This window comes from Ascaphus truei, chromosome 3 (assembly GCF_040206685.1).
Source record: "Ascaphus truei isolate aAscTru1 chromosome 3, aAscTru1.hap1, whole genome shotgun sequence".
Classification (NCBI taxonomy): Eukaryota; Metazoa; Chordata; class Amphibia; order Anura; family Ascaphidae; genus Ascaphus; species Ascaphus truei.
Window position 1 is genome coordinate 418,077,610 of NC_134485.1, and position 14,662 is coordinate 418,092,271.

The window sequence follows — 14,662 nt, forward strand, 5'->3', positions numbered from 1 at the left end:
CGCGGTCGTGATCGCTATGGACGAGGCTCTTAGGAGAGAAAATAAGAAAATGCAATGGGGGGGGGGGGGGGGGCGTTTATCGAAGTCTCCCAGGTGCAAAACTGGGACGAAAGAGCGACATTCTATCTATCCAGAAAACACATTCCCACTGCAGAAAATGGGAATTCTTCTGCTAACCCCGTCACTGCCTCCTGACCATTTTGTTGGGGCTATTCCAACGCGTATTAAGCTGTCACACCAGGCCCCGACGGCAGAAAGAACACAGCATCACGCGATCGCTCCGAATAGCGGCCACGTGACGAGGAATTGTCGGAGCGTCCGTGGCCGCAGATTTTGCACCGCCCTAAATGGGTTAATAAATCTAGCGCTGTATGACGGGCCACTCTGATAAATGACCCCCGTTGCTTGCCAGCCAATTTGAGGGCGTCTCCAACGACCATAATGAAACTAGGGGATAGTACTTTTATTCACTAGCCGTGAAGTACCACCACTCTTTATTTACATTCCTATAGTTTGTATGTAAATCTTTGAGCATCATGAAAGAGTGATTCATTTTTAAAGGACTCTGTACAGCATTAACATTCTCAAAGATCCTCCATTTTTAACAGGTATAGGCTGCGGTCCCGCTGGCGCTGACCGCGCTCATGCTTGAGAGCGGTGACATCACCAGCTCTCCCAGCATGAGCGCCGGGTGTCCTGCCTATTTTGCAAGCGCGCACGGGGGGGCATTGGGGGCCTGTTGAGCGCGCTTCAAACTCCCTTTTGTCTCTCCAAGCGCCAAACTTGGGAGAGCGCGTGTGCCCGCGCACGAGCGGGGACGGGACAATTTCAATTGCAGGAACTAAACTCGCCAAGCGACGTGTGCTCTGCGCTAGCATGGATGCAGCCTTGGAGGTTTTATTTGGGGAGCACACACACAGTACCACTACTTTCTTTTGCATGACTCTCCAACACCCCCGCCACCCTGTTTACACTTTCACTGGATGCATGGGTGCAGACACAAGCGGGCAACAAGGAGTTAAAACGATTCCACTCTACTGTGTAGGAGAAGGCACTGGCGCATTCCAACTGAGTGCTGAAATAGGGGGGGGAGGGGGAGACTTCCTGTATCCCTGCCCAGAAGTACAGCTCTTAAACCTCACATTTCCACTGTGCTGTGATGCTAAGTGTCTCCGGGATCATTGCTGTGCCGGGGATAACGCGTGTGCTGGCTGCAATGAGGAGAGATAGAAGTTTGGGGGGGATTCTGGACCCCCACCTTCTCTGTAGATGATGGTGCAAACAAATTCCTGGACTCTTTAGAGCCTGTTGCATTCAGACTGCAGGAGAGATGTGAAGGGTAAGGCGGTGATGTGCGGGGCTCTTTGTATTTGTTAAAGGGGCAGGCAATGCAAACTTTGCACCTAGGTAGGAGAGACCCATTCTGCATGCAAACAGGACCCATTCTGCATGCAAACAGGCTGCTATTATTGTTGTTACATTGTTTATATATGTGTTTGTTTTTTGCAAGAGTTATTTCAAAGAAGCATTTGTTAAGGGAAAGGATGGGCTTGGATTAAACCTGGATCCTTTTTTTAAATTTTTTTTAATTAAAGTTATGTTTTGCACTAGGCAGGGAATCAGGCTGTTGGTCTGGCTGGTTTACATGGGGGATGTTGTTGTTTTAAAAGGAGAAAGTTTGACAAATCTCATCTATTCCATTGACTTGTATTGGGGGGAAGGGAAGTTGTAACGGGGGGGAGTAGGAAAATTATACTTTTTTTGTTTGTTTTTGTTATTGTTTTTTCTTGGTAAACAGCAGGGACTCAGTAGGCAGTATGGTGATCCAGTGACTTTTAAGGTTCCTACAACCGAGTTCTTTACAAGATGCAAACTTTAAAGACCCTGCCAGTCACTTTTTGGGGCCAGCTAAGGGTTGCAAACGATTGTCAATCTATTGGTTGGCGAAGCCCCCCCCTCCCCCCCCCCTCCCCACCCCCCCGCGTGGATCATTGGGCTTCAGGCCCCACTGGCAGTGAAGGGGTTAAAAGGCATCATAACACACACCGCGCCAGCAGATCTCCGCTGTACAACCGAGATCCCAAACTCTGTACTCTGCATTTTATTAAAGAAAAGAGAACCCCCCCCCCCCCCAAATGGGACTGAGCCTTAGTCTGGGTCGGCATTCTTCCTCCAGTACAGAACTATGGGAAACGAGACTGGGGTTACATCTGTTCTTTCCATTCCTACAGTTTGATATAACCGTAGAAGTGAGGGAAATGTAACTAAAAGGAGCCTGCGGTACACTGCTTATTTGGGGTCTTCAACCCATCCCTCTGCAAAGGGCTTAATACTGTTGTGTGTGTGTGTGTGTGTGTGTGTGGTATGATATACTAGTAATAATAGTTTTAATGTATTTGGTATAATTGGCTGAAACTTTATCGAAGCATTGTACAATATCTTATCACCTTATAGTGCAATGTATGCCAGTTGTGTTCCCCTATGACGTACTGCTTTCATGCTACATCCCGATGTCGTGCAATTCATGTTCTAATTGGCAGTAGCATGGTTTACATCCACGCTCGTAATGATATGTCTATATCTACAGCAGGAGTGGCCAACTCCAGTCCTCAAGAGCTACCAACAGGTCAGGTTTTCAGGATATCCCTGCCTCAGCACAGGTGGCTTACTCAGTGGCTCAGTCTAAGACACTGATTCGGCCACCTGTGCTGAGGCGGGGATAGCCTGAAAACCTGACCTGTTGGTAGCTTTGAGGACTGGAGTTGGCCACTCCTGATCGAAAGAAAGGGTCTGACTCTCCTCACTTCCAGTTTTACAGATTAATACCTGCATGCTGCAGAGATGTCAGACAAACACGTTCTCTTGATTTGCGCTCCCCTTGTTGTTCTTGCTCCACTGTCACAACCTGCTTGTCATTTTAGCCCACTTCAAATAGTTGACATCCCTTATGAGCAGCAACCGTGTTAATGTGTAATATTTAATTTCCGAGGATGACATCGGGATACGAGAATGCTTTCATTTTATTTTTTTTTATCAGATATTTAGGGTTGGCATTTTTAATTATGGCCAATACCACATGTTGCCGTCATTCACATTTTTTCATCTGAAAACCTCTGCTTTTCAAACCCTTTGATTTGCAGTTTACCGATAATGTAGGAATGTCTCGGCCAAAGTTCCAGCTCAAATAAACCCCAATGAAACCATGCCAGATAAAGTTTCCACACTAGAGGGAGCCTGCAGCACGTTTTCTTTGTGAGAAAGTATTGTGATTAAAACGTAAACGTACAATGAAAAACATGTTGCAGGCTTTTTGGAAAGCTCTGAATGCTTTCTTGTCATTTTTTTTCTGTGTGTGTGTGTGTGTGTGTGTGTGTGTGTGTGTGTGTGTGTGTGTTGCAGACGGACAAAGAAAACAAGTTGGTATTTTGTGTGAAGTTGCCCAGAATTAAGATCTGAACGTATTAAAATGTTGAATCTGTTTTTCAAGGCCAGTAAATTAACGAGCTGCATACAGTAGAATAGGGAAGGAGTTGGGGGGTGGGGGGGGGGGGGCATTATCTCGTACAATAATCATGACTATTTCCTCTGGTTTTTTTATAGGGACAAATTAGAGCCCAGCAATGTTCCCATACCCTTCTTCCAGACGTCGCCTCTTTTAACCAGACTCTCAGAAGTTTCTACCATGTGAACAAGTCACAGAAAAGAAAAGGATTAAAAAAAAAAAAAAAAACTTGTTGCAAGCATATCGTTGTAGAGATGAGAGAGTTTGCTCTGGGATGCTATCAAAATATGCTGCTGAAGTATATTGGAGGAGAAGGGTTGACTTTTCGGGCTGAGCAGTGGGGGGATGGCTCGGTCTGAGAGCTGGGGGTGAACGGGATATCGTCAGAGGGAAATTCCGGCAAAACGACCCTCGGATAAAGTGTATTTCTCCCCTCTTTCCCCCCCCCCCCCTGGCGCTTGCAGTTTTATGGATGGAAATCCACCAGAGCCGGGTCACGGGAACAGTGTTGCAATATGAAGACTGGCCGTTCAGCTGTAGCCATGGATTTGTAGTTATTACATTGTCTCGCTGTTCCCTCTATTTCTGAACACAAAAAGGTTAAACATGTTTCAAAGGATCAACATGTATGATTGCTTTTGAATGGATTTAAACTTGGGACTTATATTTATTAAATATTTTCTTTTTTTAATGCTGAATTTTTTTTCCTTGATGAAAAAGTAGAGAGGGGAAAGAAAGTGGCTAGTGTTTTTTTGTTTGTTTCTTTTAAAACGATGGCTGAGAAGGATGCTGAAAGGAGAGTTCGTATCTACAGGAGTGTTTCTTTTAAAAGGCTGGAAAACTGGAATGCAAAAGCCTTTGGTGAGGAGGGAGGCACCCAGCTGGCCGGCAAAAGAGATGTCACCCAACCCACATGTCAGAAAGCACATCGTTCCCCTGCCAGATCCCTCAGCTTGTCTAGGAAAGTGTCCAAAATCTCTGCAGCCAGCACAGACCAACATATCCCCTGCCCTTCAGTGCGCCAGCTCTCCCAGCGTTTCGGATCATACCAGGGGGCACAGAGTGACGAAGAAAGCCTGCAGTGTGTGGATTCCACTGGGGATCATATGAAAGAGGATTGTCAAAAAGGATCTCTGGAGAACTACAGCCCGGATGTGCCTGCACACAGCTGCCAGCTTAAGCATGAGCCACTCCTAGCAGTTGGGTGTGACAACCTGGCCCAGCCAGGTAAGGTTGACATGTTGGCTGCTGCTGTCCATCTAAGGGGAGCTAGGAGCTCAGAGGAGACCTCGCTAGATGAAGTGACTTTGGACTCTTATTGTAGTTTGCTGTATCAGTCAGATAACCGGGAAGTGATTGGTGTGGAAGGGGCTAACTGGCCTAGTGTTACAGAAATGCGTAAACTTTTTGGGGAGAGAATTAGGAAGCCCCCCACCCGGGCAGCTTCCCTGCCAGACTGTGAGGAGCCAAGACACTCAGGCCAGCCAGCAGTGATCACAGAGCCACAGAGACATTGCCCGGCAGAAAGTACATTTGCTAAATGCTTTAACCATTATGCCAAAGACACTGCCTACCGGCCCAAACACTTATCCTTGGGGATGGAAAGCACCTATTGCAGAGCACTATCAGACAGTAACACAACCCCTGATGGTATTGTGTGTATGGATACAAAAGAGCAGAAGCTAAACACTGGTCCCAAACCTCAACCTCCTCCCCCTCCCCCCAGAAGCTGTATACCATTTGGTCTGAAAGCGCACTCACTTTCTTCTGGTCTACCTAAGCAAGAGGCAAGACGGCAATCGGATAGTTTACATTCCTTAAATAGTTCAGGCAAACCACAGGCTGCCCCCTCCAATGTCAGTTTCAAAGACAGCTCAAGTGAGGAAGAGATGCACAGCAGAGGCTTCCAGTTGCCTAGCACTGCAAACAAGAATGGTTCGAAGGTCAGGTCCCAGGAAATGTCCTCGGGAAGCGAAGAGGAGGAACACCTTGTAACTCTCAGAGGAAGTCTCAGAAAGAGATCAATTAAAAAGAAAAAGAAAGACTTTTTGAGCTGTAAGAATAATGAATTTGGTGATGGACTCGGTATGATTGATTCAGTAAGAGAGAAAAAAGTAGACCATGATCAGAGCTATTCAGAGATGCTACCACAAAAAACTGATGTAGGAAAAACCTCTACAGAACACAATAGCAGTCTTACTTCAGCAGTTACGTTGCCCACTGAATCAAAACAGAACACTTCTGCAGGTGTCCCAAGCAATATTCACCACGAAGGTCATAAACCGCATTTCAAAGGCTTTTCTGAAGGGGTAGCACCATCAAGTACAAGTCAATTGGCTGCAGCATCACCTATCCCTATTGTGTCTCGAGTTGCTAAAGTTAACATTCCACCATTTCTGCCCAGCCCGTGTGGCTCGAGAAGCAGCAGCAGGTACTCGAGCACTGAAACCCTTAAAGAAGATGACCACTTCAGCTCTTGCTATTCTGGGCAAAGTCGTAGCTTCCAGGGAGGCTTCAATCTCTACAGATCACCAAGCTTTGGGCAAAGTGACAATATATCAAGGCAACCGGCTCGTCCCAAGCCAAAGGTACCCCCTAGCATTGTGAAGGTAAAAAGTGAACGTGTCCATGAGGGTCTGTATCCTTGTGATCTTGAAAGTGAAAATGCAAAGCATAAAAAGTCCATGTCTAATCCTGATATAGCATCAGAAACACTCACCCTACTTAGCTTTTTGAAATCTGACATTTCGGAGCTAAAAATTAGGAATAGAGGGAGAGGGGGCAGTGACCAAGATACTGCAAATTGTAGGCATGAAACTCCTCAAGACCATGCTGGGCATCAACATTTGCAAGGTAAACCTACATTGCAGAATCCAAGCCGTTTGCAACAAGGTAATCGCCCTACGTTAAAAGACCTGACTGCAACTCTGCGTCGTACAAAATCTTTTACATATTCTGACAAACCAGGATCGAGGCGAGTTGTTGGTCCGGGTATAATGAAGCAGAGCTCTTCAGAGCTCATGCTTGCTAGTACAGGAGACAATGATGTCCTACTTCCAGACAGGAAAGCCGATAATGATGTAGGGAGGAAGGGTGAAAATGTATCAGATATAATACAAGACCAGTACATCCAGGAGGCAAGGCAAGTCTTTGAGAAAATAAGTCAGATTAGCTCTCAGAATGACTATAACTTTGAGAACGAGAATAGCGAGCATTTAAAATGTGACCTGGCGCTGGCAGAGTTGCAAGCTGAGGCTAGCTTTTCACTTTTGGACAACCGAAGTGAGTTCATAAAGTCAGAATCTGAAGAAAACATGTCGTGTAGAAAATCATTGGAGGAGTTATCTGGTCATGAATCCAGTATGACTGATGAAGGGATTGTTACAGAAGTAGAAACTGTACCCAATACCACTTTATATAGAGACCTTGGGCAAACGCTCACCGTTTGGAAGTCTGCTGGGTTTGTCCAAGGCGAAAACGAACAGTTCTGTGCACGTAATGGAGAGATCCCACTACTGCCACCTGTGAATGCAAATTTGGAGAGTACTAAAAGTTGCGACAAAATTGCCAATAAAAGTACTTCTCAAGAACCTCTCGATGCTCCACCAACGCCAGGATCTATTCGACGGAGACGGAAATTTCCCTCTCTCGGCAATAATGGCACTGATTCAAGCAATGGGAGCAATGGTGATTCAAGTAGCGAAACATACAGGTCCTTAAGTGACCCAATGCCGCATAGAAGATACTCTATTACTGAAGATCCCAAAAGCTTTTCTGTTGATAGCAACCTTCTTGGATCATTACATTTGAAATCTGGAATTCCAGAGTCCTCAGCCATTGGTTTTTCTGAATGCACTGGCAGTGCAGCCAGTGTCCTCTCTTTCAGTAGCGATGGCGTTAAAGATTACAACACCGTAATCCAAAATATTGTTAGTCAACCTGGCGCTCTGGATAAAGTGATTGATGAAAAAGGCAATGGTAAAACAATAAAGAAAAAGTCCTTCAGTGATCCTAGTCGCCGGGGCGAGTTGTCTCCTACCGACTTGGAGGATTCTAGCGAGCCCATAAAGGAATTGGAATGGGCTGTTCCATCTTCTAGCAGTGAACCTATACTTTCTGAGCAGAGAGAGGAGTTGGGAGATCTAGAAGAGCTGGCCGATGAAAATGGGGTGGAGGTAAATCAAAACTTTAGCTTCGACCCAAAGCTGGCAGAAGTGTTGTCCCCAAGGATGATTAGGCGCAGTTTCAAAAAACGCACTGGCCGGGCGTGTAGTCAGGAAAGTAAAAAGGAGTGCGGTGAATTAATGGGGCAAGATACACTAGGGAAGCCTAGACCAACTACCAAGCATGTCAGACACACAAGTGAGCCTGCTACATTTATTCCAATCACGTCACCAGAATCTAAGGTGTCTGGTCATACAGGTGTTCAAATAAAAATGCCTGAATCTGCCAAGCTCCCAATAAAACCATATCCGGTTCTGCAAGGTCCATCATTAGAAGATGTTGGCAAACCGTACATGGCCACACTCAATACTGGTGACTCTAATGTTCTCGGCACTGTGGATATACCTAGAACTGCACCTAGTACACCAACGACTGCTGAGCCCAAGTTGCTGAAGGCTCCAAAACCACAAGAAGAAGTCCACCCTGGCAACAGAAGCAAACCCTATGTGGTAAGTGCAATGATTTTACTCTTATCCGTTGCTGGAGCCTTGTTATCTGCAGTGCTTTTATAATTGCGTTTGGAAATGTCATGTTTTGGTTTCTGAACTTCCATATCCTGAAATCTTGATTCCTTCCCCCCCCAGTTCTGTTTGCCTGGTATTGTCATTATCAACTGTGTAAAGGTGGCATGTCATGGCTCTGGGTGACGCAATAAATGTAAAAAAAAATGGTTTTGTAGGACCAGGTGAACTCTAAGTTTTAATAAGTGGCTCCATTGTGTAAGACCACAAGCAGGCCAGCTTTTCTGAATTTGACATGTTCATTTCTTCCTCCTCCCCACCCCCTTTTTATTTATTTTTTAACTCCAATAGATCATCTACGCATGTTACATTTCCCAAGTCTGTTGCAGTGTCTGAAACCTCATACATTCCACTAACTGGCATTTTAAAGGTCCATCCCATATAAGAGGAATTTAAACTCAAAACAGAGCCAGGTTGAGTAAGTTAAAACGGATTTACGCTGAAAGTGAAACCCAAAATATGTATTTATTTTTAAATACATTTCTAAACTCTTTGCTTGTTCTTTTCAGTAAGGGGCTAGCAAAAGGGAGGACTTGGTTGCTGCTCAGTCTTTCCCCCTTTTTTTTTTTTTTTTTTTTTTTATTTGGAAATGTGACCGGATATGGAAAAAAAATAAAGACACAGAGATAATTCAACTTGCCATCAACTTCATGTAAAAAAATGTTTACATTTCCAGGACTACATTTTTAGAATGTGTGCATTGTACAGTACTGTGAATCTTTATGCATGTTGCAATAATCATGCCCAGCGATATTATACAGGGAATATTAATGCCAGTTGGGTTGAGTACATCAAAGCAGAATGATGGCATTTGACGGCAGATAAGCACCTCCTTGGTCCACCTATTCTGCCCGTTTTCCCATCTGCTGTAAACCTCCTTCTACATCTTTTGTTAGTTTGGGTGTCCATACAGGAGATTAGTGGATGAATCACTGTCTCCTGGACACACTGTGTATTTAGAGTATCTGTGTGTGTATCCCAAGCATGCTTGCATTCCCTTACTGCATTATTTTCTCCCCCCCCCCCCCCTTCACTCCCCCCCTACTACCACTGTTTGGAAGCTATTCTACAAATCCAAAAGCGTGGCATAGATCAGGGGAGTCCGAGTGATATCTGGAGATACTACTGCTATTGACGTTCTTGTGCTGCATATGCTGGGGAGTCCATACTGCTATTGACGTTCTTGTGCTGCATATGCTGGGGAGTCCATAGTAACCTGTGGTACAGTATTCCACGTTGTTAGAACTATTTAGACTCTGGCATGGATGTGCTCTAGAGGAATTCTGGGAAATGGCGTGTTGGTCCCAGTAAGAGTTCCCCTGCTCTCATCCTTCTACAACAAACTCTCCTTAGCAGAAGCTCAGTGGATTATAATTGAACACACAGACCAAGATGTGTCATGAGTCCACTTTTGAAGTGTATTAATCATCTTGAACAGGAAACTAACAAATGCTTTTATTAAGCTTTTTGAACTTACAGATGTAACTATTGGTAACTAGATACTGTTTTAGTGTGTGTATGTATATATCTATCTCTATCTCCTCATCTCTATTAAACTAGCCTAAACATGACGTTATTTATTTGGTTGTCACGTCAATATTTAATGCTGATAAACCCTGCCCCTGTTCACTAATCTTGACAAGGTTTATATTTAGATCTTGCTGAAGAAGTTGTAAAAGCGAATGTGTTCCAGAGATGCACGTGTCCTTTTAAAACCAGTTTCCTTCCCGGCTTAGATTAAAATGCCTCTGCTAATAAACAGTTATCTTGTAGCTTTGATTACATGTGAATTGAAATATTTGCATGTTTGGTGAGGGAAGTCTTTGACTGCAGCTGATAAGGTTTATTTCCTGCTTGGTAGATTTATGGCTCTGTAAAATGTTTGCAAAATGACTGAATAATAAATGACACGCACATCTTAGCAGGGGGCTTTTTTTTGAGTGTTTTTGAATCTTTTTATATGTAATTTATTAGTAGTTAACATAATCAGGTTGTTTGCCTTTTGAAAATCTTGCTTTGTGTGGTCACATTTAGAATTCTCTTGTACTCCCCCCCCCCCCCCCCTGTAATAAGAACACATTATCTGCACAGCTCTTGCCTGAGTTACCTGCTTAGAACTTTTGCTAGTTGATGATGTTTTGCTTTTATTTGTGTCTCGGTGCACAGCTGCAGTTCTGTTTTGTGTCAAGGCCAAGAAATAGTCTGACACACTGCGCCATTTTCCAGTCAGATATTTACATAGGTTAAACTCGACATGCATATTTCAACCTTATTTACAAAATTATATATACTCCTTTTTTTTTTTTTTTTCATTTACTGTGTTGTGTATGGAGGTTTTTGATGGACAAATAGCAAATGGACAAGGCATATCATATTTCCTATCATATGGTGTCCTAAAACACCACCAGGTGACATCTACCCTAAATCACAGGCATACGGGTAGGGTTGCCAGGTCACTTCTCCAAAAATACTGGACACAATGGTGAAAGATGCAACGCGCTCGAGTGTCCTCCCTCTCCCCCTCTCCCTCCTTCACTTCTCCCCCCTCTCCTCGGCCCCAGGCTCCTGACGCCACCTGATTGGCTACATTAACAAGCAGCAGCCAATCGGAATGGAGGATGCAGCCCTCAAAGCCGGTCAGGTCACTTTGTCTAGAGAGGACATTTTTTACTGGACCGTGTCCAAATACAGGACAGTCTGTTTTCAATACTTGACACCTGGCAACCCTACTTATGGGGCACGTCTTGGAGCAAGATGCTAGATTGTGAGACGAAAAGGTCCCTCCCCGTCAGTTTACCCGCGGAAGTCTTGACAGACTCCCATGATCGTTCGAGTGTTGATTTCCTTCAGTTGAGAAGTGAATAAGTTGATGGTAATATTGTACATATGCGACCCCCGTTACTTACTAAATATATCGGAATAAGTCTCTCCTAAATGGCTCCTTTGAAATGCAGGGCACATCTCCTGAATCATATATATATTTGGGGACTCTATTTCAGAACCACTTAAAGTATTTGAATATCCTCTTCCCTTTTTGTATGGAGAAATGTAGTACTCTTTATACAGCCTCATGAATACTACTTTGTACTGTGCTACATATCTTAGGCCGCGCTTATAGTGACATCAGGCTGCGGTCGCTGGAAAAATCAAATTGAGATGACTTCAAGCGATCGCAACCAAGCCGTCGTGCTTACTATAAGCGGCGGCAATGCATTTGTTTTGACGCGACGGCGCTGTCGCTATAAGCGCAGACTTAGTTTGGCCAAATACTGTAGGTAGTACTGTTGCTTTAAGCCACAAGTCGCCTACCGTAGATCTGAATGCACTTGTATCTGGAGATATGTGAAGCTTTCATCCAAGTTTGTGACCCATGCAAAATTGTGTCCCCCCATCCCCCCCCCCCCCGTCTGCAATATACTCCCGATATGTGGCAGTGTGCTGAAGCTTATTTTGGGAACCCAGGCACTGGTGAATTCTTACAGTTTTGTTAAAATGGATAAGCACGTCAGTTTTTACTTATTTGCATGCTATTACCCAGAATCCCTGGCTGCAGTAAACGCATTAAGTGGTAATGGGGAAATGCAGGGCTGTGGACCTGTCGGACGTGAATCAAACTCACAAGCTTGTTTATTAAAGACAGACATACCACCACCTCTGCTGCTTTCTGGGAGGGGAGGGGGGTAGCAAATAGACAGACTATGGACCAGATGGTTAATTACATATTGTGTGTGAGCGATAAATCTATCTATATCCTACCCTGTTTCCCCCTGAACACAGGAACTACTGGTGCTGCTTCTTACACCTGTTGGCTCACATGGCCTGAGTCTACAGGGAGCCTGGGGTAATCTATATATCTAAATGCAGCGCCTCCACCTGGGAGGAATCCCAACAGTGTGGGAGCAGCCCCTCGCAGGACTCAACCAACTGATATGCGAACACTCTTATACTGTAATATGGTTAACGATATGGAATACCCCTTCCAACTAGAAGTACAACTAGCCAATGCACCTCGCAGGGCGCAACCCTCCACCGTGTCCAATGTCCCACATCCAAGCCCCAAGTGTGTGTGTGGTGACCGCGCGGCCCACTGGTATGAGAATGTTATAGTTGGTGCACTTGTAGTAAAAGTACCTGCCGGTCGCTCCAGCACACGGTCACCCCAACAGTGATCAGAATGGATCCACGATCCAGCGACCTTTGCTCCAGTGTCGTGATCTCCACGTGGAAGGCTGATCCCACCTCGGGCAGTCTCTTTGGATTGAGGGGGCTGGTTCCAGACCCCTCGTCGGGGTATACAGCGTCCGCTGTGTCCCCCACTTTCTATACAGCTCTAATGGGGCAGGTTCCCTATCCTAGGGCCTGTCCCTACAGCAGCCACAAACTGAAGGGTGTCTCAGAGCCTATCTGGGGCCTAGAGGGGATTTCTGGCCTAGTGCAGAGGCTACTTGCCCTATGCACCTCCTTCCCCTATCCTCTCCTGGCACTGACTCACCCAACGTGCTCCCCTGTCAGCCTCCTACCTCCCTTCCTGGAGAATCCTACCACCCTATTGGCTCCCTGGTGTCAGGTGGTGCGCTCATGGGATTTGTAGTCCCTGCCAAGTGCCTTCTCCCATTGGGCCGGCTTCGCACCTTTTGCTACTGCGCATGCGTGACATGTAATGGCTGCCGCGCTCATCTGTGCATGCGCAAATGTCCTCAAGATGGCGGTGCCCTCGGCGACTCAATCGCTGTCAGCTCTCTCCACACTTCGTAGGGCTGTGTCCACGTGCTCTCCTCTCTGAAGCTGTCAGCTCTTGTGCGTGGCGTCGCAGAGGAGGGTTACATGACACAACACACTTTTTTTTTTTTTAAACATTCAATGCTTTATTGCTAACGGACACATACACACACCTACAACCATGTGGGAATTGAACATTAATACATTTTACATAATACACATGGAGGGATCGAACTCAGGACCTACCATATACTGGTACCAATGCCTTACCCCTACTCCACCTCTGCCCATTTCTAATGGGTTACCCGAGGGTACAAGATCACATGCACGAGTCTTGACAACTTTTTAACCCATAAATCATGCAATCAGGATTTATCAAATCACAGAATAAGTGGTGATATCATTTTGTTATTTTATCATATATGGGGAATATCTACAGTAGTTTCCCACTTTATTTGTGAATATTCAGTATCACACACCATCCACCGATAAATGTGCCTTCTCTACAAATTCTGAAAAATAATCGTGATTGCTGCATTATTCAAAAAAATGCAGATAACAGATAATAGCCAAAGATAATAGCTTGTGTTTTATATTCCTGAGGGCGTGAATAAAAACGCACACAAAAAGTTCATAGATTATACCAGTTTCACGATGATTTGAAGACCCAAGTAACATGAAATAAGCTATTACTTAATAATGATTAATGGCCACTAACGAAATCAATAATGGCTATTACACACTCATACTTCGAATACCCCAGAATCTGTGGTCCTGGATACGAAACAGAGATCATCATATACGTCTTAAAATCGCTAGGAAATCTAGAAAACCCGGGGGGGGGGAGGAATGAAGGAGCCAGGAGGCTGTGAAACGTTGCTATGTTTTGCACATAAGGGAGTGTCTGCCATCTTGTTTTTTCCTTGTGTGCTTTGGAAACATTAAAGAAGAAACTTGGCGAGACCAAAAAGGAAAACGTATCCATTTCTCCTGTTTTATATATTTGAGTGCTGATCCAGTATGGTTGTTTTATAGCTGTGTATGCATGCAGCGGTATAGATGCAGGATCCTAGCACCTCCTATCATTATATAAGACAGGTGGAGTGCAATCTCGTACAAATGTTTTTTTTTTTTTTTTTTTTTTATATGACCCTACAAAACAATCAGCATTTTAGATCTGGTCAAAAATATGAACTTCTTCCCCTCCCCCCCCTGCATAAAGTTTCACAAACTTCCAGTTATCCTGCGGTCTTCTCTTTAATATACAGAAGCAGGAATGAGATGGAATGCAGAATGCAACAAGGAAAAATTACATTCACTCTAAGGAGCCAAGGGTGGAGAGAACAGAGCGGAGATTCACAGAAGTCCATTGCCGATTAGTGCACCCAATTTTGCGTCAGCGGCCATTCAAGCCAGATCGGGTGCGTTAACCCACAACAGACCTTTAATAAATCTCTCCCTAACACTGATCGGCAGAGATGTAATGTGGGATATTTCAGGGGGAAAATGTGTTATGCTAAACTCATCTTTGTGTACCATGTTCATCACCTCCCCTAACCCTTGTATAGCAGACCCGCCCTTCATTCTGTGTCATGGTGGAAACAACTTGCTGACATAAACTTGTATGCAGCTAGCTGCGTGGGGAAGATGCATCAACATATCACATCTGCAAAACTGGGGCAAGCCATCTACACCA

General features: G+C 44.8%; 1 protein-coding gene across 1 annotated transcript in view; it reads left to right on the plus strand.

The window, feature by feature from the left end:
• The first annotated feature begins 1,148 nt into the window (after positions 1-1,148).
• ARHGEF17 (Rho guanine nucleotide exchange factor 17) overlaps positions 1,149-14,662 on the plus strand; it is a 360,267-nt gene continuing 346,753 nt past the window's right edge. The window contains exons 1-2 of the mRNA XM_075592723.1: positions 1,149-1,339; positions 3,601-8,175. Of these exons, the coding sequence (XP_075448838.1) occupies positions 4,276-8,175 (3,900 nt within the window). The 5' untranslated portion in view covers positions 1,149-1,339; positions 3,601-4,275. The remainder of the gene's footprint in view (positions 1,340-3,600; positions 8,176-14,662) is intronic.